The sequence below is a fragment of the Dromaius novaehollandiae genome, chromosome 18 (assembly GCF_036370855.1).
Source record: "Dromaius novaehollandiae isolate bDroNov1 chromosome 18, bDroNov1.hap1, whole genome shotgun sequence".
NCBI lineage: Eukaryota > Metazoa > Chordata > Aves > Casuariiformes > Dromaiidae > Dromaius > Dromaius novaehollandiae.
Genome location: NC_088115.1, coordinates 7,873,770 through 7,897,073, shown reverse-complemented (window position 1 = coordinate 7,897,073; position 23,304 = coordinate 7,873,770). Strand labels below are relative to the sequence as shown.

Below are 23,304 nucleotides of genomic sequence, written 5' to 3'. Positions count from 1 at the left end.
ACTTAACTGGCAAATGATGAAAGCTCGAATAAAGAATGTTTAAATAAGGAGGAATGAAAAAAACCCTGTCCCCTAGAAGTTACAGCCAGGATTTGCATGATTGTAATATTAAAATCAGTAGTTAAAAAGTGTTTAGGAAGGATGGAGGGGATAAATGCAGAGAGATGCTCTGCTCCAAAGGCTCTAGTGTTGCTTTTAGATTTATTCCTAACTTGCAACCTGGGTGCTGGGAGTATGGATTGATCCGGCAAGTAACAAATGGCAGCGGAGAGGACGTGTGGCAGACTGTAGTGACGAACCAGAAAAAGGGAGAGTTAGTCCTGTTGCATGTAACCCTGGAAAGTTTCTGGAGGCTTTGGTACGAGATGCACTATTTGCTGTCTCCTGCAGTGCCTTGTCCAGCCTAGTTAGGGCTTTTTAAAATTATGGATGCTTTTCTAACACAGAGGGTGCTTGCCTCTGAGGATGCATATCCCGGGGTGAATGGACGTGGTGAGGTTGCCCGGGGTCTGGGCGCTCAGCATAGCCCTGGGGTTGTTGCAGGACCGCGTGGTGGCCTGGCTCACAGGCAGCAGTTCTGCTGATGGAGCAGAGTGCAAAGTGCCGCATGTCCCGTGTGATCAGGGGAGTGGGGAAATTGGTGCTCATCCTCCAGCAACAACGCTACTGTAGTTGTTGAATATGCATTCTTGATCGCTGAGGACAGCATGTCCACAGAGAAAAAATAGGAGGTATGTGAAGAAATGTGATATTTGTTATTATATCTCTATAAAATCCCTGGGATTTTAACTGACTTAAAATTCCTCTTCCCCCCTCCTGACCCAGTTTGCTGGCTTTTCCCCTGTGCAGAGAGCGGCCTCTCTGTGCAACGCTCAAACCTTGCTTCAGTCAATTCATGATCTTCCACCCAGAGCCACATCTCTGGGAGGCCAGTGATGCCCAGAGCCCCCAGCTGCACCACAGCTCAGAGCAGGGATTACCCAGGCCCTGACTTATTTTTCAATATCCTGCATTATTATAAAATTATAATACCACTATCTGAAGTAGCACCTAATTTCTCGAGCACATATTTTTTGGATGATGTTGGGGCTACTTCGTGCTATCTGCATTTAGATGAGGTCAAGCCCCCATTGTATTCACTTATCCGAAGAGGCCACCCCTGCTGCCAAGGCCTCTGCATTAATTGGGCATGACCAAGGTGGAATGGCAAAAAGTGATTTACCTGGTCATGCAACGGGGGCATGGCGGAGCCGAGCTGTGAGCCTGCATCTCCTGAGACCACGTCCTACCTGCTGGCATGTCAGGAGCATGAGGAGGAGCTTCCGAGGCCACCTCTTAGCCGCCAGGCAAGGTCTCCTCCTTGGTGCTATGGGGATATAACCCTTTGGAGCAACCGCTTTGGCTTCCTGAGGAGGGTTGGGACTTTTTTTCCCTCTATTTATCTTACTGCAGTGGCTCTTGGAGGTGAGAGCTGTTCTATTCCTGTCATCTTCCCAATCAACCGCTTCATGTAAAATTGCCCATAAAAATGATAAAACTGCAGCTGGTTTCGCCTACGGCTGACCCAGCCTGATCTGCCCTGAGCTGATGCTTATATTCTTTGTGACAAGAGCAGTGAAGCGGCTGCAAATGCTGCTCTTCGCCTTAAATTGAAAATCTGTGTTTTTCCTGGCGTTGGTGAGTGATGTGGTTCCACATTTACTCACTCTCAGGAGCTGCTTGGCATGGTGGTATCCATGACTTCAGGATGGCCCTTCACTGGTCTGCCTGGCTCTCAGGTTGGGATGGGGCTGGAAGAAGAAGTATCTTCTCCTATGCTCTAGGCCAACCACAGTCTTAGTGCCCAGCACTCAAGGACTTGCAAGCCACTTCAGAAGAAGGAGATATGGCCAGGAGCAGACCAGGAGCCCTGCATCATGTCTGTAATGGACAACTAATCATGCTGGTCACATCTGAAGTATTTTTGGCACCTAATGGTGTTGGTGAAGGCTACGGAAAGATCGGAGAGCAAATGCATCTCATAATGGTATAACTGGGCTGTTGCTCAGATGGAAGAGCTGTTGATGTCCTCTCTGAACAGCCATGGGATCAACAGATGAAATGTCATACACAGTCATAGGTCTGGGCAAGGGCTGAGGACCTTTTGGAAATGCTCCTCAGAGAAAGGACCTCTGGGCTGCGTGACCGCAGACCCACTCTAGTTTCACCGAATGACAGGATAAAACCCCAGCAGGGCTGTAAAGAGGAGTCCCAATTTCAGAGGGGCAAATACAGAGAAATTAAGAGAACCAGTAGGAGAAGTCACATAGTGTGAGGGTTCAGGAACCTGGAAACTCAAAAACTAACTGGATCTTGTATTCCTAAGAAAAGGAAAAGTACTTTTAGGGATGTGTGGGATAAATTCCCACCTCCAAATAGATGCTAGGAATAAGTGAAGAGCCCAGAAGAAAATGAAAGAAGACTGACTTGTTAGAAAAGCTACATCTTAGCAGTCAGGAGCTGAGGGAGAAATGTCACCATGCTGAGCTCAGACTTGCAAAATAAAAGATAAATTCTTCAGCCATGTTAGAAGAAAAGAGCTACGAAAGAAATGGGGCTGTTGCACAGTGGGACTGGGGCAAAGCCCAGATGAACCAAATGAATGCAACGTTTCAGTTTTCCATGAGGATGTTGCTGTTAGTCTTTGGGGGAGAGTGAGGTAGTAAAATGGGAGTAAGCTGAAGGAATTACAGTGTCTAAAAGAAAAAATTACAAGAACACTGATACTGAGGGATGGATCATTTATATTCCTGAGTGAACTCGCACTCAGAAATCACAGGTACATGTAACAGGGATTTTTAAGACACCTGCTTAAGTTGGAAGGTGTCACAGATTTTTCTGAGAAAGAGGCAACATGGTCCAGACAAGCAGATGGGCTGTCAGGCTAACATCAGTGATATGCTTAATGGAAGAGCTTTGGAAAGGCAGATTCATCAGTTCACAGAGGTAATGGAAAATGGAATGAGACGTGCCGCAGGTTTACCAGCCTTGTATCATGCCAGATTAATCACATATTGCATCGGTGGCAGGGTAACTGATGATCTCGATAAAGAGATTGCAGTCAATCTAGTTTATCTGGATTTCCATAAAGCATTTTATAAGCTGCTGAGGAGAAAAGGGCTCGAGTACGGCTGTTGTAAGGAACTGGTTGAACACCAATGCAGTGGTGCTGAGAGAGACCTGGTGTCAGACTGCCTCGAGGTTCAGGTCTGGCTCCAGCCATGGTACAAAAAGTTGGAAGCGTTAATGAAATTTGCACAACAGACAAGTAGGCAGTATCTCCAACGTGGAGGAGGATCTTAGGGTCCTCTAGGAAGCCATCAGTACCTGCAGTACTTGTAGCACGTGTGCAGTGGAAGGGATTCAGGGACTGGTGACGGGAAGATCCGTGGTAAACGGGGAGCCTTGCCCGCGGGGAAGAGGGGAGGGACGTGGTTGCACAGGCCTGTTGTGCGATAACTAAGAGTCGCCGATGTGGTTGCAAAGAAAGCAAAAGAAATCTGGTATCTCTGACACGAGAGATCGCGTTGCGCAAGGGGAGCGTGCGTGTCGAACGAGGTGCTGGCGAGCCCTTGCTGGAAGTGCTCTGCAAAAGCCGCGTCCTCTGTATGCGAGAAGGGTGAGCTTGGCTGGAGCAGGTGCAAAGATGGGGAGGGACCTTCCCAAAACCCCACGTTTTTTGGCCCTGCAAATAACAGCAGGGGATGGGGGGAGGACGATTCCTTTGCCATTTGTCTCGCTCCGTGCAGAGAAGGCAGGATCAGCATCAGAGCTGTTCAAGCAGATGCCCAGTGTTGGCGTGAGCTATAAATGGGTCGTTTAGTCATGGATGTGCCTGGTCAGTCCCTGGCATGGCTCGTACCGGTGGGGGTGCGCACAGAAGGGCTGCGTGGGGATCAGTGCCCCTGTGCTGCATGAGGCGAATATCGAGGGCGTGCAGGAGGCACGTCGCCCTGCTGGAGTGTCACCTCGCGCAGCAATGACGGGTGCAGAGCCTCCAGCAGGTCCCACATTTTTTTGGCAGTGTTTTACTGATCTGTTTGGGGGCAGTGATACCTTTTCAGGCAAACTGGATGTAAAGTATCTGCTGTCCTCCTACCAGAGAGGCGCTAACCTCTTAGCAAGATGCAGCTGTTTGTGGGCAGGGATATGAACCGGTGATACTGGGGAACTGGATCAGCTCTAAAAATAACCCGGAGGATGAAACCAAGGCGTGCTTTGGGGAGGTCATCCCCAGCATGGCTGCACGGGCAAGCTGGCGAGCCCGACCCCAGGGAGGTGGAGAGGAGAAGCTGCAGCCCTGTCTTCAGCCGTGTTCACCCCCAAAGATGATGTAGCATCAAAGTCCAGCCTCGTCCGGCATTGCATCGGAGAGCCTTGCTGGAGAAGGGCAAGGGGAGCAAGGTTGTCCCAGTGTCCCCGGGGGACATGGGCAATGTGGAGCTCAAGGCAGAAGTAAGGGAGCAGTTTGATGATTTCCTGGCAGGGAAATGAGTGTTTGTGTTGCTGGGTTGGTGATGGGGCTTTTACGGTGTTTGGGGGCTGATCAGTTGTTCCTGGTTCTCCCCAGTAATTTAGGGGTGCCTCCAGGACGGGGGAATTGTCCCTTGACGATTCCTTTGCCTTTCGACCTGATTTACACCGACTACCATGGTCTCCAACAGATGAAGCAGCACATGGGGCTTTCCTTTAAGAAATACAGGTAAGCAAAGCCACCCCCTTCTTTTCCTTGTGGTTTCTTCGTTAGCAAGCTGAGATGACTGCTAACATCCCTGAAGGACAAAGGGCAGTCAGAGATGCTGCAAAATCCATCAGCAACAGGCTGCATAACCTGCAAACTCCCCTCTGTCCTTGCTGGCTGCTCCCCCGCGGCTGCAGGTCTCCAATGCTGGTCGAGCTTGGCCGAAGCTTTTTGGTCCTGGTGCTGGGCTGCGTCTGTGCTGCGGCCCTGCTGCTGCAGCACGAGGTTGCTGCCTCGCGAACCGCTTCATTAAGACAACTCATTAGCAGACTTTGGACTGGAAACCCCCCGGCATGTGTCCGTGGGTCCATGTGTGCTCCCAAATAACGTTTGCAGTCTGCAGGCACAGGCTGGCATGCCACATTAGGAAGCAAGATGCTTTTGTGTTTTCAAGAAGCAGAGCCCCGTCCCTGGCTCCTTCAGCATCAAGACAAATGTCATCATCTCCTGGTATATCAGCAGCCAGGAAAATATGCGATTTAATTTAGCACTGATAGTCCTGCTATTTATTATGTTTTCTCCCATCTCTTCCACTATCCTACACAATTTTATTAGAGAGAAAAATGACAAGCAGCGTTATTGCTTTTATTATAAATGCATTTGCTCTCACATTTGGCTTGTTTTTCTCCTCCCTGGCTTGATGTTCCCCTTCTCTCCTCGGTCTGGTGCTGGTAGTGCCTGCCTCAGCATTCCTGGGATGTTGGGGAAAGCATTAACAAGTCTGCAGGAGATGCATCATTTTCAAAAACATCGGGGAGATGAAAGTCCTGTAATGGGAAATTGTTCATTAGGGGAGGGAGCAGCGAGCTGGGCAGGGTGGTTTAGGCCCTGCTGGGGAAGGAGAAGAGGCTGGGGCATGAAGCTCGTTCTGCCAGCATCAGCGCAGGTCTCCTGAAGGGCAAAGTCTATGCTGGAGTAGCAGGGGGTTCTCCAAGGCGGGTCCCCTCCAGCTGGGACGGCGTCTGCGCCCGGAGGGGACGCGTGGGCGCAGGATGTAACCCTGCTCCTGTCTCCTCTCCCAGCTGCCGCGTTCGGGTCATCGACACCTTTGGCACGGAGCCGGCCTACAACCACGAGGAGTACGCCACGCTGCGCGGCTACCGCACCAACTGGGGCTACTGGAACCTGCAGCCCGCCCAGTTCATGACCATGTTCCGTAAGCAGGGGACGGGGACAGGGATGCTGCTGCGCTGGGGCCGCGTCAGGGGCTCGCAGGCGGCCGCTCAAGACCACAGCACTGAGAAGCAGGTCTTCATTCCTCGAGAAGGCGATGCATGGACGGTGCCGCCCCACCGAGGTCTGCCCCGGCTTGCCTCCCGCCTGCTCTACCCTAGCACCAATTGCATGGCAAAACTCCCCAAAACTCCTCCTGGAGCCGAGGGGTGAGCTGTGATTTCTTGGCCTGGGGAGGCGATCCCTGGAGCAGCTGAGCGTGTTGGTCCTCTGCTCTGCGGGCAAAGGGCGAGCGGGAGGGAGCACCGTCCTGCGGCCGGCAGCTCCCTTTCACGGCACTGGGTGCCACCAGCGCTGTGGCTGGAAACGGGCTCCTTGGCCGGCCTTTGGGTGCAGACAGAGCTTATGAGCACCCAAAAGGTGCCGTAGAACAAACAAAATGGGCCGTTTTTGTTTGCAGAGCGTGCTTCATTTCAGCTGAGACCTGCTCCTCTGGCAAACGGGCAGCTTGGATTTAGAGGCGAGAGGCAGCGCAGTGGTTCAGATTTATCTCATAAGCTGCGGAGTGGAAAGGAGACTTGCTGGTCTGAAACAAGCCTGCTGACCCGTTGGACACTTGATGACTCAAACATTTCTTCCTGGCTGGATATAACCCATTTGGCAGTCTTAAAAGTGCCTTTTTATTTTAAAGAGCCCCTCGAGCAGGTCGCAAAGCCCATGTTGCATTAGCTGCTGTTGATGAGGTTTCTCGCTGTTTTTCTTAGAAGCTCCAGGACCGCTTTGGAGCCTGGTTTGCTTCAGCCCAAGTGCTGCAGTGAGCATCCGACGGGCTGCGCAGTGGGTCTGGTTGGGCTGCAGCCTGAGCTGCTGCATCCCCAGGGATCTGTGTTGGTTCCTGGTTTGATTTTACCACTTTTTAGGACTTTTCCCAGCTCTGCATGGAGATGTATGACCTTTTCCAGGTTCAGCTGCCCCAGGTGGGGACACTAAGCAATGCCAGACCTCAGCTCAGCCAGGCAGCGGCTGTCTAGGACAGGCAGCTCCGTGCGCCAGGCCTGACCTGCAGCAGGTCTGGGTTCTGGTAAAACCTCCCTGTGCCAGATCCCAATGCATGTGTCTTTCCCCCTTGGTGTTCACAGCTCACACCCCCGACAACTCCTTCATGGGCTTCGTGTCCGAGGAGCTCAACAGGACCGAGAGGCAGTTCATCAAGTCCAACAAAGTGAGCAACATGGCCGTGGTGTATGGGAAGGAAGCCAGCATCTGGAAGGTGGGTGTCCTCGCCGGTGCCATGGGCGCCCGGGCCACCAAGCAAGCAGGGCGAAAGCAGAGGCAAGAGCTGCACCCGGGCTCTCCAGACCCGATCTCATGCTCTTCTGTAGGCAATGCTTCCTCCCACTAGGCTGGTTGTACTAATGACACCACGTTAATAGTGCAGCGTATTAATTGCAGTGACTGCCGTTAGGTGATTTCCTGCATTACGTTCCTGATGGTTCATTTCTGCTTTTGGGTGTCCTGCGAGATGGTGCTTGTGTTGCCTGTCTATTGCTCCATCCTTGGCGGTGGCCGATGCTGGTCCTTGCTAGGAGCTTGCTGGTGCCTGGGGCTGGAGCTCTATCCTGCCAATTCACATGGAAAGAGCTACTGGGAGAAGCAGGAAAGAGGGTGAGATCAGAGCGGACTAGGCGGAGTTTCACCCTCGCCCAGGCAGGCACGAGCAGTGGGGGCTCATCCTGGCCGAGGCCACATCTGAGCCAGCAGACAAGGGGCAAAAGCCTCTGCCTGTTCCTCCAGCCCCCAAACTGCTCTGCTGCCGAGTGAAAGACTGACAGCACCATCGGCACCCTCCTCGAGACAGCCACCCCGCTGTAGCGCCCCTGGGAAGCGTGGGGGGGCAGCGGCTGGAGCTCCCCCTTCTCTTGCCTGGTGTGAGCCAGGTGCTTTTCCTTGCAGGGCTTAAGAAAAGGAGCAAATTCTCACTGTCTCTTAATTATTTTTTTTTCCCCTTTATGCACCACCCTGGGATGTTCCAGTTGCAGGTACTGTATTGCACGAGCTGCCGTTGTGCTTTAACTCTGCATGTCTGCTGGTGATAGAAAATGTTTTTTCAGCAGCTGAATTTGCCTCTTTGCGGGCTTGGCCCTCCCAAGCTGCTGACATTGATGCAGCCGGCGGTTTCACCCCTCCCTGTGCCCATCTTCCCCGATTACCAGCTCTGCTGGCTTTGCCCCAGCTGCGATGCCTAATGCCGGCCGGGATCCCGCTGGGATTTTGGGAGCGCGACACGGCTTACCGTGGAGCTTGTGTCGAAGAAGAGATGCGCTCGCAGCATCAAAGCAAGCTGAAGCCACAGTGTCTTGTTGCTGTAGTGCTGAGTAAATACGACTCTTGGGTCTTGTGGCCAACCAGAGAAAACGAGGACATTGCTGTGAGTCGAATACGGAAGGATATTTTCCTGATTTCTTTTTTTAGCTGGAAGGAAACCCACTGAATTGCATTTTAGGGGAACTGTAATGTTTTGTTCTGCTTTTCCTGCCCCTCTTGTTGTCGTTCAGAAGTCTCATCGGAGCTTAGGTCAGTTTGGGAAGGAATTAAAAGGAGCTAAACTACTGAGGCGAACCATTTGGCTTTCCTTGGACCGTTGCCCTTCCCCTCTTTAGCGCTACAGATGTCTGCTCCTTTCAGCCTGAATTTATGACTAGTTTTGCTCTTCCCCCAAACTGCATATTTTGGCTAATTTGTTATGCAGTGAAAAAGCTGGGTCCAGCTCTGTGGGCCAAGCACAGGCAGGGCCTGCCAGAGCCGCAGGTCTTGGCGGAGACGGGGGCGAAGGGCTAATCCTGCGCGTGAGCCTGGGGGAGCAGCTCGCTCTGCCCCGTGTCCCTGTAATAAATCGGGGGAAGCATAACTTCTGCTCATGGTGTGCTCCCGAGGTCTGGGAAGGAAAGGGCAGCTCAGGCTTCCTGGGAACATTTATATCTCAGAGCGCCGAGTGCTTATTTACAAGCTTTGGATCAAGCGTGCTCTCTCAAAACAGAATCTTTTTGACATTTCGAAACGTCTGATGAAAGCGACCTTCCCGCTACTTTTCATTTCCTGCCCCTGTGAAGCTCCCGCTTCCCCCTCGCAGCGGGAGCACGAGTTTCGATCACCCAGAAGGGCTGTTTTCCTCGGCGTTTGCTCCTGCGCAGCCGGGTCGGGGCTGGCAGCGTCGGGTCGTGGGGAGGGTTTCCCCCCGCAGCCTTGTCTCGCCAGGCAGGAGAAACACTCGGCAGCTTCCCTCTATATGCAGCGCTTGCTTTTAGCCGCAGAGAAGTCCAGGGATGCGCAACTGAGTGCACAAGCGGTGTCCAGAAAGGCGTTACGGCAACGTGTAGGGTTTCCTCAAATTCCTCCTTCATGCCTCCTCGTGCCCTCCTGGTCTCTGCTCTTTTGGGGGCCTGTTGCAGCACTGGAATGGGGTGAAAATATGCAGCCAAAAACCTGCTCCCTGTGAGTTTTTTGAAGCAAAGCTTCCTGCAGTGTGGAAATTGTTAGAGTGCAAGGGTGCTTCGGAGTGCAAAGGAAGAAGGCCTCCAAGAGCAGAAAACTGATGCCCCCTGATTTTCCTGATAGCAAAATAGGAAAAACCTGAGTGAGGAAATCCTGGAGATTGTTATTTATAGTAACAGGCTGTTAGCAAGCTCTGGCCTCTCTAAACTTCCCCCCGAATCCCGTCATCTTTTATTGAGGGGCTCCGCGTGGGAGCTGCTGGCGGGGCCGCCGGGGCTCGCGGGGCGGCGTTGGTGGCACGTCCCCGGGTGCTGGACCTCAGCCCTGCGCGTGGCCGCGGGGGTCGGACCCATCTCCCGGTGCGGTCCGCGGGTGGCTGACCGCCTCTGCCTTCCTCCCCAGGGCAAAGAGAAGTTCCTGGGCATCCTCAACAAGTACATGGAGATCCACGGCACGGTCTACTACGAGACACAGAGGCCGCCGGAGGTGCCGGCCTTCGTGAAGAACCACGGCCTGCTGCCGCAGCACGAGTTCCAGCAGCTGCTGCGGAAGGCGAAGGTGGGCGAGCGGGTCCTGCCGTGTCCCCCCCCGGCAGCGGGGAGCGAGGCGCGAGGACCGAGCAGCCTCGAGAAAGCGAGTCCTGTCGAAGCGAGGGGTGGGGGGAGATGGCGTTCACCACCGTTTGCTGCCGCCGTCGGCAGGGCTGATTGCTGGGGAGCTGAGCAGAGCACGTAATTTCAAATCAAGATGTGTCTGATGAGTTTCTCCTCCTTGCAGGCTCTCCGCAGACAGAGCACAAAGTTTCTCAATTAATTCATTTGCGAAGTGGGTGGGTTTTCTTTTTTCTCCCCTTAGCAGTGATGATAATAGACGGGAACACTGGAACGAGTGCAAGGGGTGCAGGCTCACCCTGGCTCACCACAAGCCAAAGGCTGCCTGAAATAGCCCTGGTTCAGCAGCCTCCTAGCGCTTTTAGGCCTGAATCTCCCTGGCTTACCGGGAGATTATCTGCGCATGCGGGACCGGCATGACCAGCCGAGCCACCGCAAGTGAAGTCATGACTCCCGCTAGCTCGAACGTCCTGTTGTCTTTTACAAGCAGGCTGGGAGCCTTATCGCATCTATCTGACTTGGGAAGAAGCTTTTAATCCATTTAAGCTACAGGGCTTAAGCTACAGGGTAAAGGCTTGGTGCACTGGGACTGGAGCAGCAGGGAGGGACACGGGGGGTTATTTGGGAGAGTTTCCCATGGGCTTAGCCCCGGGCTGCGGGAAATCTGGGCAAGGTCGGCTCATCAGCGCATCACTTTGCTTCCTGCAGCTCTTCATTGGGTTCGGGTTCCCCTACGAAGGTCCTGCCCCACTGGAGGCGATCGCCAACGGCTGCGTTTTCCTGCAGGCTCGTTTCAACCCTCCGCACAGCTCCCTCAACCACGAGTTCTTCCGGGGGAAGCCGACGTCGAGAGAGGCAAGTCCCATGCGCGGCGGCTTGGCGGGATGCGAGGAGACGAGCGGACGGGCTGCAGCCGCCCCACTTGCTCCTGGATTTGGGCCAGCCCAGGGAAAAGCAGTGGCTAACTGGAGATTTTTGGAGAAGTGTCCTCCAAATCCAGCAGTGCGGATACCTGCAAGGGGGGTCACCTTTCCCCAGCCTGTTGCCCACGTCCTCCCTGGTCCAGAGCACTTGGATGAAAGGGACCCTTGGTTGTTGGTTTGCAAAAGAGAACAACGGTTCAGGAAACTTTTGCAAACCACAAAACCCAGTCCCAAGTCCTCTTTTGGCTGCGCGGCTCCGTGCTCACCCAGGCCCTGCTCCCAGACCCAGGCTGATGCTCTCCCGTTAAGCTGAGCCCCGAGTTCATATTGCTCCTTGTCTTCGTTGTGCGAAATAAGAGGGACGCCGGGGCCTTTGCATTGTTGCAGCAGTGCAAAATCCCTCCCGGGCTCACCCGTCACTGTGAATTCAATCTAAATGAAGCTGGAAGTCTTTAAAAGTTAAAGGCTTGAGAAAATTGACTCTTTTATTATTAATAAAGCGGATAACGCAGCGCAGCCCTGCCTCGCTCCCGACGGCTTACCTCCCGACGGAGGTAACTCGGGGGCATAGCGGTGACGAAGCCGCTTGCGTTCCTGTCTCGTAGGTGTCCTCCCAACACCCGTATGCCGAAGACTTCATCGGGAAGCCGCATGTGTGGACCGTCGACTACAACAACTCAGAGGAGTTTGAAGCTGCGATCAAAGCAATCATGAGGAGCCAGGTAAGGCGAGGGGATGCGCCGGGGCGAGCGTCAGGGTTGCTCTGGCTCTCCCTCCCTAGTGTTCGGTGCTGTGCTCCCTCGTCCCCCCTGCTGAAGTGGTCCGTATGTGCAAGGCGGAAACCTGGTCTCCTGCGGTTTGCTCTTCAGCTTTGGTGGAGCTTGGTCTCCTAAATTGCTCCGGCACGGTGCATCCAAGGCATTTCCCCTGGGAATTGGGTGCCTCCAGGTCCCCTGGGGATCTGCTGCGTGGAGGCCAAGAGCAGATGGGGCACCAGGAGGTCCAGGTGGCTGGAGAGGCCTGGTGGTGCCGGACACGGTGTAGAGCGAGCGCCAGACCCAGAGGGTCTCTCCCTCCTTTGATCGTTCATCGTTTTTGGTTGCATTGAGCAAATCGATAGGAATGGCCCCAAGATGCATCTCTGGCGGGAATCTGGACTCCGCTGTGCGAGCTGGCTGCTCAGGCTCCTACATTGCCTGCCCCGTGGTGGGAGCCTGTTGAGTTGTCCTACTTATTCAGTGAGTTTCCCGGGGCGGAGGAGAGGGCCGAGCCCCTTGCCGACCTCGCCACGGGACTCTTGGGCGCCTCCTCACCTGCTCATTTTCTCTTTGCAAAGAGCAAACAAAAGCCACTCAGGAAAGCAGTTGTCCTTTTGCACGTTTATTACGATCTCCCGCTCGAAATTAAATTAAGAATAATGACGTCCCTGCTGGCGCGCCGCCCGGCCAGCTGTCCCCGCGAGCCGGCACCGGTGCAGCGCTCGACCCCGCGCCATCTGGCCTGGGGAGATGCTTTTTGGGGGCGTTTCGGGGGTCTTGCCTCGCCTGCCTGCGGCGGGCTGGACCTTTCCAGCGTTTTGGAAGAAATCGGTAGGAAACCGCGGGTTTTCAAGGGGGAAACTAATCTGGCCCCAGCACTTTCGGTGCTTTTCGGCCGACGGGGCAGAGGCGCCAAGGCAGAGCCGGCGTGCCCATGCGCCCGCTGCGAGGACGCGGAGCAGAGCAGCCGAGCCCCCGAATTACCCTCGGCTTCCCGGGGATTTGAGCGCTAAATCCACCTCAAATGAGCGGAGGCAGCAGCTGCTGCCACGCTGCCTTTAAAACATGCAACAACTCCGGAGGCGAGTTATTTCTTCCCATGAAGCGGTGGCCTGGGTTAATCCCGTAACACGGCAGTGCTGTTGTTTTAAAGACGTTATATAAATCCTCTGGAAACAGAGGAGGGAGCAAACGTGAGCAACTCGCGGCAACTATTTTTTTTTTTAATAGAAAGGTCTGCTTTATTAGAGATGCTGTCAAGGCAATTAAGCCTAAAAATTGACCTCCCTTTACAAGTTTAAGAGCCTTATTATGAGCTTTTGCTTCGGGAATCCCTTGGCATCTTTAGAATAACGTTTGCTACAGCAGGAAATGAAAACAAATGTAGTGCGAAAGGAGGGGGAGAAAGCCAGGCAGTTTAATGCTGCTATTCTCAACCAGGTGCTGGAGCTTGGAGGATGCCTTGCTGAATCGTTTTTTCCCCAAGGAAAAATGGTGTGTTTTGTTATCAGAATATTTGGCAAATTGGTCTGTGTCACTGCATAATCTCTGTCAATTCTTTTTCTTTCTTTTTTTTTTTTTTTGCTTGAAACGTTTCATTTCAGCGTTGCTGGAGCAAACTAACGTGGTTTTGTTTCCCTTCTGCATATCTCTGTTTGAAAGGGCCTCTGTCTGAAATGATGCATTTCCCTCGGCTTCCCCAAACAAAACAGATTGCCTGACCTGAAACGAAGCATTTTTCTGCTTCCTGATGTGCGAAAACATGGGAAATTGAAAAGTGACCTGAAAATGATTTTCTTTTCTTTTTTTTCCCCATCGTTCCACTGAAAAATCACTTATCCCACAGCTGGAGTTTTGCAACTTTGAGGCAAAACCCAGGGAATATTTTTCAGGGGGGTGTGGGACACCTGGGGAAGCGCTGAGATGGAGCCGAGCTCGTGTCGGGGGCTCGGTGGCTGCATCCGCTCGGCCCCGTCCCGCGGTGCCAGAGGCGGCTCGACCGCCCCGCTGAGCCCGGCGTGCTCGGTGCGGCAGTAGCAGCCGTCCTCCTCGCCTGCGGCTCTCTCGGAGGTCGTTTTCTTTTTTCCTGCCCCCGGTTGCCAGCCGCATCTCCCCGGGACCGGGCCGGTCTTTGCACGCCCGTAAAGGAGGGCGTTGAGATTCAGCAGGCATCGCTCTCCCCGTGCCACCCCAGATCTGCTCAAAAGAAACTTGTTCCTTCTCCAGAGAGGTTTGAATTGTGGCTCGGACGTGCCTGGAGTTTGCAATGTGGTTTTTTTTTAAATGAGCAGCCAGAAAGTCCCCCGAGCACCTCTCCCTTGGGAAGCGGCTCCGGGTCGCTGGCCAGGCGCTCCGAAACGCTTGCAGCGAGCGCGGCCACGCTGCTCGCCCCTGCTCGGGGCGGTTTCTTGTTTCCCTGCTGGCTCCCGTCCTGCCCTGCGCGTTGGGAACTCGCGAGCAGAGGCACCAAACCCGCCGGCTTGGTCGCACGCGGCCCAGTGGGGAGGGCTTCGGCGTTTTTCCGTTGCCAAAACTCGTCCCTGCACAAGCCCTTTAATAGACCCAATATTCTGGTGTAGCGAAGGGAGAAGGCTTCATTATATTAAAGTCAAATGTACAGGAATATAATGGAAAATTATACATTGCAGCCTATGCTTGGGAAAACGGCGTATTAAACATTACGGGGAAAATAGCTGGTTAAAGCGTTCCCCGCCTGCTGTTACATGCTGGCAGACAATTGTGTTATTTTTCTACTTATTTGTCCAATGACGTTTGGATTTTTCTTTTCTTTCTTTTTTTGTTTCCCTCTCGAGCGAGGGAGACTGATTCCTCTCTTCCTGCCGGAGACCGTCTGAACCGCAGCTAGGAAGGAGGAGCGAGAGAGACGGGGGGCAGCCGGGTCCCGCCACCCGTTCGGCCTCCCGATCCCCTCGGCAAAGGGGGGCTGAGCCCGGGGTGCCCCCGGCAGCGGCTCAGCCCGGAGGCGCTTTCCTGCCCGCCGGGGCAGCAGGGGCTCAGATGGCCCCCGGCTGTCGCAGGGAATGTGCGTTGCTCCCCGGGCGCATCCGGGCTGTGGAGCATCCTTGCTCGTGTCGCATCTCCCCAAAAGAAAGAAAAAACAGGGCAGAGCCCGAAAACCTGCCTCTGCAGGGTGGCAAGTTCCTTAAAAACACATGAGCTGTTCTGGAGAGGAGACCCCCACGGCCGGTGCGCTTGCCAGCAGCTCCCGTCCCCCTCCTACCCCAGCGGCCGCCAACGGGCAAGCACGGTGGGGGGTTATTTTTGGTAGATAAATGCCAGTGATGGGCAGCGTTTTGCAACCCGAGCTAAAAATACACCGGCGTCTGGAGCGGGCGGGAGGGAGCTGTCAGCTTGGTATAAATAGCGGCAGAGCGGGGAGGTGGCAGCAGGAGCCGGGAGGCTTTTTCACGTCTTTTGCGCCCCCAAAGCCGCCCAGGGCCCGGCTGCCCCGGGGACGCTCGGGGCGCTTGGCGGGGGCGTGAACCCTGCGTGGTGCCGGGAGGAGAAAGGTTGCTGCGGGCGGTAGCAAAGCTCTCCAGGCTTCCAAGTTTTCCAGTAAACAAACGTGACCTGTACTGATGCTAATGATAGAAAAATATCGTTTTTTATTATTATTATTGCTGATTTTGCAATAAACGTTAATAGTACAGAGACTCTTTGGGGCCAAGTGCTGGCTTTGCACTTGCTCGGGTGTTTCTGGAGATGGTTTTTCTGGCAAGAGCCTCATAAATCCCGAGGTTCTGAGAAACTTTGGCTTTTCCCAGAGTTTCTGAGAAACTTCGGCGCTTGGTGGTTGCAGCGGCTCCTGGGCTGCCCGGGAAAGCCGCCGGGGTGGGAACCTGGGGCCCCGGCATCCTGCACGCGCGGCCCCCGGCTCGGTGGCTGCCGGGACTTGAGGTGTGAGGAAACCCCTGGGAATAACCTGCCGGGGTGCCAAAGCCCCCAAGAGGTTGGAGCCCCAACCCAGCACCTCGACTTGGGCTACGTTCTGTGCGCGGAGCAAAAGCCAGACCAAAATCCTTTGAGCTGGTGGAAGCTGCATTGGGCTGAAACAGTTCAAATTTTCATTTTGAAAGGACCGGCTGCCTGAAAAGTGGTTTTCTTTTATAACTCACCAAAGAAAGAAGGCAAAGTCACATCAAAACAGAACAGGATGACTTTATTTTAACCAATACTTGGGTTGAAGCTGAGTTAATCCTTCTCTCAAGTGCTTGCTTTCTTGCAGTTTTTTCCCAGTCTTAGCTTTCCCCCTAACTGGACCAAAGGTTTCCAAACCCCACCCCAAGTCCAAGTCCTGCAGCACCTGTGCGTGTTATCGGTTGTTATTAGGAGGAGCAATTACTGCAGGAACCAAGCAGGTTTTGCCGCATCTCCGTGCTCTGGTACTAAATGAAAGAGCAGGAAAACTCACCTATTTAGCCAGCAGCGGGAAGCCCGGTTTGCTTTCATTTCTGTCGCTGTGCCGTGGCGGTGCCGGGGCTGCGGGGACACGCGCCCGGGGCTCTGCCTGCACCGGCCGAGGGCAAGGCATGGCTTTCCCGCTCGCTACGGGCCGCTCTCTCTTCCCCAGGTGGACCCCTACCTGCCTTACGAGTACACCTGCGAGGGGATGCTGGAGCGGATCCACGCCTACATCCAGCACCAGGTGGGCGAGCTTCGCCCCGCTGCCAGGGCAGCGCCGGTCCTTGTGGCGAGGGACGTGGAGAGCACCGGGAGATGGGGCTGGAGGGGCGTCGTGGACCAGAAGGGCCTGGGGAGGTTGGCCAAGGGTGCGGGGAGGTGCTGCAGCAGAGCGCGGGCATTTCTGCTGCAGGGAGTGGGGTGGCACCAGGAGAGGAGGAGCTGGAGGACACCTCCGCCTCCCGCGGCTGGAGATACCCATCGGTGCTCGCAGGGCAGGAGACCTCGACCCGAGGGCTGTGCTCAGCACTCCTGGGCTTGCCTCTCTCGCTGACCCCCCATCTTCTCTCCCACCTAGGATTTCTGCGCCACGCCGTCTCCTCCCGAGGCCAAGAGCCCCGCTATGCAAAGCCCTCGGAGCCCGCTGGCCCTGGCCCCCAACGCCACCCACCTGGTGTGGTCGCCCGCCGCCGGCCGGGGCGGTGGTGGCGGTGCCTGGCCCCCGGCGCGCTCCCTGCAGGTGTGGCTGTCGGAGGCCCAGCACGCCTGCACCGAGACCTGCCAGCGGCGCGGGCTGGTGTGCGAGCCCACCTTCTTCAAGTTCCTCAACAAGAAGGAGGTGTTTCTCCAGTGAGTGTTGCCACCGCGCGCGGTCCCGGCCCCAGCCGTGGGTGGGAAGGCAGGGAGCGGGCTGCAGGAAGACGGTCCGCCACGCCGGCCACCTTGGCCAGCTTCCCCGGCAGCCGGTCTCCTGGTGTCCCCCCATCGCGAAGGGCCACTGAGGTGGCCTTCATGCCCAAGGCGACGTGCACGGGGCGCTGGCTGCAAAGGAGCACGGCTTTGAAAGCCAGCGACAGCCCTTTCAGGCACGTTTCCCTCTATCTCCTGCCCTGTTTTTCTCCTCCTCGTGCACGCTCGCTCCCTACCTCTCTTCTTTTTTTATATCTTTCTCTATAAAACTGCATTTTGAACACACAGCGGTGAAGTTTTAATAGAGTATAAATCTGCCACCAGACTCCGTGCTGCTCTGTGGACAATTAAAATGCGAATATTACCATTTCTGTCACGCTGGTCAGGCAGGCAATTTGGGTCCTGGTGACATTTTTATATGATAAATTAAGAACTGGAGCTTGAATTTCACTCTCTCCGCTCCTTCCCCCTTCATGCCCCCCCCCCCCCCCCAGCAATCTTTAAAATGAGCCGTTGCAGGGAAATGGCTGGTTCGCTCACCGGCTGAGGTGGGAGTTTGCCGGAGAGGGCTGAGGGGTGCTGAGACGCCCCGGGCGCTGTGCAGAGCCGAGGCAATTCCAGCGCTCCAGCTCCATCTGCAGACACAAGCACGGATCGGAGGCAGCGAGAGAGAAGCTGAGATTTGTGCCCTGCGTTTCTGGCTCTCCTCGGGGGAGGTTGCTGATGCCAGCCTAACCCTGTTCTGCTGGCTAATCCCTGCTAGCAGTGGACACGTCAGCCTCCAAAACGCACTTCCATTGAATTTGTGTGTCCTTCCAGGGGCCAAAAATTGCTCTTGGAGGTTCCCACAGAAAGCAGACAGAGCTCTGTCTGTCAATTGGGAGGGAACATATAAGATTTTGCTGGCAGTGGTTGGGCTCTGCATGTGATTTCCTGAGTCATCCGCATCCCGCAGGAAGTCTGGGGTGATCTCTGAGTTGCACACTTGGGTTGCAAGGGTCACCCATGTCTTGCATGGTCCTTCAGAGTGATCTCAGGCATTCACGTCCATGCCAAACGCAGCGCTTGCGGTTCCTGGTGCAAGCAGCAAAGAGCCAGCCCCACACTTGGCAACGGAAACGCTCCGGGAAGGACAGGACAGCACTAAAAACCCTTTAATGAAATGCTCAGCAGCTCCCCCCGTCTTGAGAGCGGGTGGACGTGGCGCAGCTGACCCATGCTTGTGTTTGTTCCCAGGCTCAGCATCGCCTGCGACAGCACCGAGTACGAGATGAACCATCTCTACCCGGCGGTGGCTGAGAACGTCCACGAGTGCTACCTCCAGAAGGAGCCGTTGCTGTTCAGCTGCGCCGGCTACAACACTAAGTACCGGCGGCTCTGCCCGTGCCGCGACTACCGGAAAGGACAAGTGGCTCTGTGCAGGGACTGCTTGTGACTTGGCCCTGGCAGCGGGTGCTGCAACGCGCAACGTGCAATGAGTGGCTTTTTCTCAAAGCTTCTGCAATAGCCCGGGAGGCGGGACGGGTCCCTGCCGTGGGAAGACTCATGGTGAGCCGTGGATGTCAGACTCCGTGGGTTGTTTCGCCTGCCAGTCGACTGTGGATGCCCATGTCCTGACGTTTCTTTCCGTTTCTTCTCGAGGCGCATCATCCTTCCCCATCCAAACCCACCTGGACCGTGTTGGCGCTGGGTCGGGGTGGCTGGGAGAGGGGAGGCGGGTGGGGGCTGCCTTCCCCCCTTCCTGGCAGCGGGACAAGGCACCAGCAGACTCCAGTTTCAGGGTTTTCATCCTCTTCAAACATCCCAGGTTGTTTTATTTATTTTTTTTTAATCCCAACAAGTGGTAAATTAAAGGGGAGACAACACCCAGTCCTGTGAGGAGTTACTGGGACGTGCTGGGCTGGGGTGGGTCCGGCGGGATGCTGAGGGTCCCCGCTGTGGCCAGTGCACAGGGTGGGCCGAGCGGCTCCGGACCATGGATGGATCTTGGTCCCTGCAGCTCGGGAAGGCTGGGAGAAGCCAAGAGCATCCCCTGAGGGAGTCCATCACCTTCCCCAGGGACGAAGGGGGCTGCGCTGGTCCCTGCACCCATGTGAGGCACCCATGGTCCTGGCTGCCCCCTTGCTGGGGCGCACGCAGAGCTGTACCGTCCCCGGTGACTGATGCGTAAGGTACTTTTGGGGAAGGAGGGACTTGGGAAGAGCGCGGCTGGGGCCATCCCCCAGGGACAGGTTGGTCCCATCCTCTCTAGGGGCAGCAGGGGCTGGGCACTGGGCTCTGCCGGGGCCAAACGGGGCAGCGCAGAAAAGAAATGCATCCATGAGAGAAAGCTAAAAGCTACCCTGAGATGGAGGGGGGGAGTCTCTGGAGTGCCGCGTGCTCCCGGCAGCCCTTTTCTGAACTGACAGATCAAACCAGAGCTGGAGGAGAGCACGGGGAGCCGAGGGCAGAGCCGGCGGTGGCACGGGCGCTGCACGGGATTCGAACGGAGAGGGCAGAAAGGAAAGGGACAAACAGGCGGCAGCAGTCCCCGCTCCGCGGCTCTGGTTTTCCTTTGCGCAGGCTCCCTGTGTCCCTGGGCGAGCAGCTGCAGGAGGGGGCGAGCACCCAGCGACCCTCTGCCATTGCTGCCTGCCCTTCTCTACCTTTCCCTCCTACCACTCATCTCACGTTAGAGAAGTTTTCTTCTTGCATTTCCTCTGCCAGCGTGCCCTCTGGCTGGTTTAGCAGCGTTGGTGGAGCCCTGGGGTGAGCAGGCTGGGTTGTTATTGTAGGGTCCCCCCCGTGCAAGGCTGCGAGTGCGACCCTGGTGCTGTCGGGCTGTTGCTCAGACCAAGCTCTGAAAGGTGGCTGGTTTGGAGAGCTGCAAAGTGCTTGATGGGGAGACACTTAAATGCTGTAGAAATATGTGTCTAGGAAATCACAGACTGGAAACTCCATCCCAGACCTTAAAAACCTCTCTGAGGAAAAAAGAGGTGTATGCTTAGGAGAAGCTGAGATTTGTTTTCCTTCGGTGGGTGCCTGCTCCAGAGTCTGCAGGAAAGGGGCGGCACAAGCACTGCCCTGGCCGAGCCACTGCCGCTGGAGAAGGCAGTGAGATGAAGCCCACACCAGGCACGGGGAGGGCGCCCGAGCTTGGCAGCAGCCAGGCACTTTGGCCAAGGCGCTGCCGGTGCGGGTCCGGCTGTCCGTCTGCCTGGAGCTGCGAGTCCATCCTCCTTGCTCCCTTTTGCCGAGATTTGCAGGCAGTTATGTCCCTGCTGGCTCAGCGTCATCACCAGCTTGGTGTCGCATCCAGCTGAGAGGGCACGAAACAGGCAGCCAGGGCCTCCGCTTGCTGATGCTCCAGGGGAGGCTTTCCGGCATGGAAAACCGGCAGGATTGGGAAGGGCAAGGGCTGCTTCTTTCCCTTTCCTGCCCACTGGAGCTCCCTGTCCTTAACTGCTCTGCTACCAGCCTCTCCCCTGCTCCAGTCCTCGCCTTCTTTCCGGGCACCCTGCTGAAGTTTGCGGGGCAGGAGGGGTCGAAGCTGCTCGCTGCCCAAGCTGGAGAGCGGCATGCATGGACAAGCTCCTGCACCAGCCCAGGAGTGGAGGCCGGTGGGGTGGTCCTGGGTCCCTGGAGGTTTCTTCCTATCTGGCTCAAGGTGACTGATGGAGAGACGTGGCCCCGGGCTGGGCTGACCAGCCCAAATGTTGATCATCTGGTTCACCCCCTGCTTCCCGTGTGACCTGGGCACATCATGAGGGGACACCGGCGAAGGGGACACCAGCAAAGGCACCCGCTTGCTTGCTGGAGCCAGAGCCCCTGGCGTCGAGATGCCTTTTGGAGATCCCAGGGTGCCGGTGCCTCAGTTTCCCCCCGCCTCGCAAGCTCGATGACGTGGGCAGGCTGGGGAGGGACCTGCTCTCGGAGGCTGCCGTCGCGGGGTGTCCTCCCATGGCCGCAGCTTTCCCCGTCGCTCCTCCCCAGGAGCTATGTCTCCCTCATCCAGCCCCGGGAAGGAGGGATACGGCGTGCTCCTCATTCCCGCTGGCCTCTTCTCCGGCCGAGCCTGCGAACCCACCGCGGCGAGACCAGCGCGCCCTGCACACGATGAGCTGAGAGCTGGAGTCGCTGCCATTATCTCGGAGCAATTTGTCATCTTCAGTGCAAAATTGTGTAGGCAGCTTCCATCCAGCCTGCGACTCCAGACAAGGAAAAGGATTGATTAAGTAATTTTTGTGTCTTGCAGTAAGCATGTGTATAAATAAAAGTAGGAAAAAACCCTCTCTTTGCAGAGCTTAGTAACAATACTTTGTGCCTTTCTATAGCACCTTTCATCTTTGTCTGAAAGCAGCACCTTGCAAGCGCTCCGGAGCCGACTGCCCGTGCTGCTGCTGGCATTGAGAGGATGGGAGCTGGAAGAGGCGAGGGAATTTGGGAATTTGCAAGCAAGCAGTTCTGTAATCAGGTCCCAGTGTCGTAAGGGCCAAATGAGGCTTTGTTTTGTAGAGGATCCGGGGGAGCTTTGTGCAGCCGGATCACACGCCTGGCTCCGGGTGGCTCGCGAGGCAGCGCTCCCGCTGCACCGGGATGGTCATCTGCTGGGCCAGGGCAGTTCCTGCAGCAACATTGCGGAGGAGCTGGCATAAAAGAGGGGGAAGAGGCTTCAAAATCATGCCTCTTGCATTGCTCCCTGGCATCAGGCTTTTTGCAGTCACTGCTACTTCCTAATTGCTTTTCTGAGACAAATTAGTTTCAGGGTCAGCTCTTAGGGCAGATTCAGAGGAACATGGCCCCCTGTGGCCTTCAAGTCACGTTGCTGGGGGACAGCCATACGGGACAGAGCCCACTGAAAGGGCTTTCAACCTGTTTCTTCTTCTGGAGGCTGTGGAAACCAGGACAGGCGTGTCTAAAGAGTGATATTGTTCTGGAAATCCATTTTTCATACCCAGAAATTATTGCTATGGGTGATTTTGTTTCTGAGCCTCTCTCTGCTTGGTATTTCCTCTCAGAACTTTCTGCCTTATTTTCTCCCATTTCTCATGGTGGTGGCATCAAAAACCCTCCTTGCAAGTGCCTGGTGGGCGGCGTGGGGTCCGGCGGGATGGCCAGCGGGGAGCAGGGGTATCTAGCAGCTCTTCAGGATTTAATCCTCATTAAAAGAACCTAAATTTCATCCTGATTTTTTCCCCCTCAACATTTTACATGGGATGAAAGGTCTCTTTCCTGCCCAGCTGCAGGCAAACTGTCGCTGCCTGTGAGGCTGCCGCTGCGGTGCGGGGGCCGGACGGGTGCTGGGGGCTTTGCCCTCTCCCCGATGAGCCTCTTCCTCCAGCAGCCACCGAGCGACAGTTTGCTCCTGGAACAGCAATCGAGGCTGTAAATCAGAATGGGACAGAGGTAATAGGGCTGCTCTGCTCTTATCTGGGGCTTTATTAGGAAATCATTAAGCGGCTTTTGCCTCCCAATCCCTGCTTATCAGCAGCTGGGTAAAATGGCAAATTGCATCCATGATGTGGACAGTCCAAGCAAGAGAAGCCCATTTATTTCCCCTAACGGGTTTATCGCTAGATCAAGGAGCTGCTGAAGATGTAAGCACAGCTGTTTATTTCCCCAGGTGATGGATCTAGCTGCCACACATCCTCTTTTAACCAAAGCACGCTGCCTGACAAAGATGTCTAATGGACCCATGGTCTGGCCTCCTGGCTTATGTATTTCAAGGTCTCGCTTTAATTGAGTCCTGTCTCCCTGGTGTCACACATTTTTCTTGCCCTTCGGAAAGACTTCCCAAAATAAACTAACACGTTTAATCTCCTGTCTCTTTCCCTCATCTCATGCTCCCTTTGGCAAAGCCAGAGTCATAAAGAAAGTTTAAAAATTGAAAAAAAACCCTGTCCTCAGCCCTACTGAGTGAAAAGAGCAGTGAAATTTTGCCTTTTTTTTTTCTTTGCGGTAGAAAGGATGGAGGGCGCAGCGCTCCCTTTGTTGCCAGCTCAGATAATACTCCCCAATGACACTCATTGTGCCTCGTTAATGGAAAGCCATTAAAGCTCCAGATCAATATATATATATATTTTTTCAGGAGTCATGGGGCCTATTCACTATTATTCCCCAGGCAGGCAAAGAAATACCAACAGCCCATCCGCAAAGCACAGTGAAACTGCTGAGGATGCAGAGGGTGGTGAAGGGGAGCCGGGCGCTCGCGGGAGCCTTGGGGACCATCGGCTACAGAGCCCACAAAGTGCCTCAGG

At 55.2% G+C, this 23,304-nt stretch overlaps 1 protein-coding gene across 2 annotated transcripts in view; it reads left to right on the top strand.

The window, feature by feature from the left end:
- The window catches only part of MGAT5B (alpha-1,6-mannosylglycoprotein 6-beta-N-acetylglucosaminyltransferase B), a 68,801-nt gene extending 49,864 nt beyond the window's left edge, over positions 1–18,937 (top strand). For both annotated transcript variants that reach the window (XM_026103913.2, XM_064522535.1), the window contains 9 exons: positions 4,610–4,741; positions 5,803–5,936; positions 7,093–7,223; positions 9,848–10,003; positions 10,765–10,911; positions 11,585–11,701; positions 16,329–16,403; positions 16,737–17,008; positions 18,305–18,937. In XM_026103913.2, the coding sequence (XP_025959698.2) occupies positions 4,610–4,741; positions 5,803–5,936; positions 7,093–7,223; positions 9,848–10,003; positions 10,765–10,911; positions 11,585–11,701; positions 16,329–16,403; positions 16,737–17,008; positions 18,305–18,503 (1,363 nt within the window). In that variant the 3' untranslated portion in view covers positions 18,504–18,937. The remainder of the gene's footprint in view (positions 1–4,609; positions 4,742–5,802; positions 5,937–7,092; positions 7,224–9,847; positions 10,004–10,764; positions 10,912–11,584; positions 11,702–16,328; positions 16,404–16,736; positions 17,009–18,304) is intronic.
- The last annotated feature ends 4,367 nt before the right edge of the window (positions 18,938–23,304 follow it).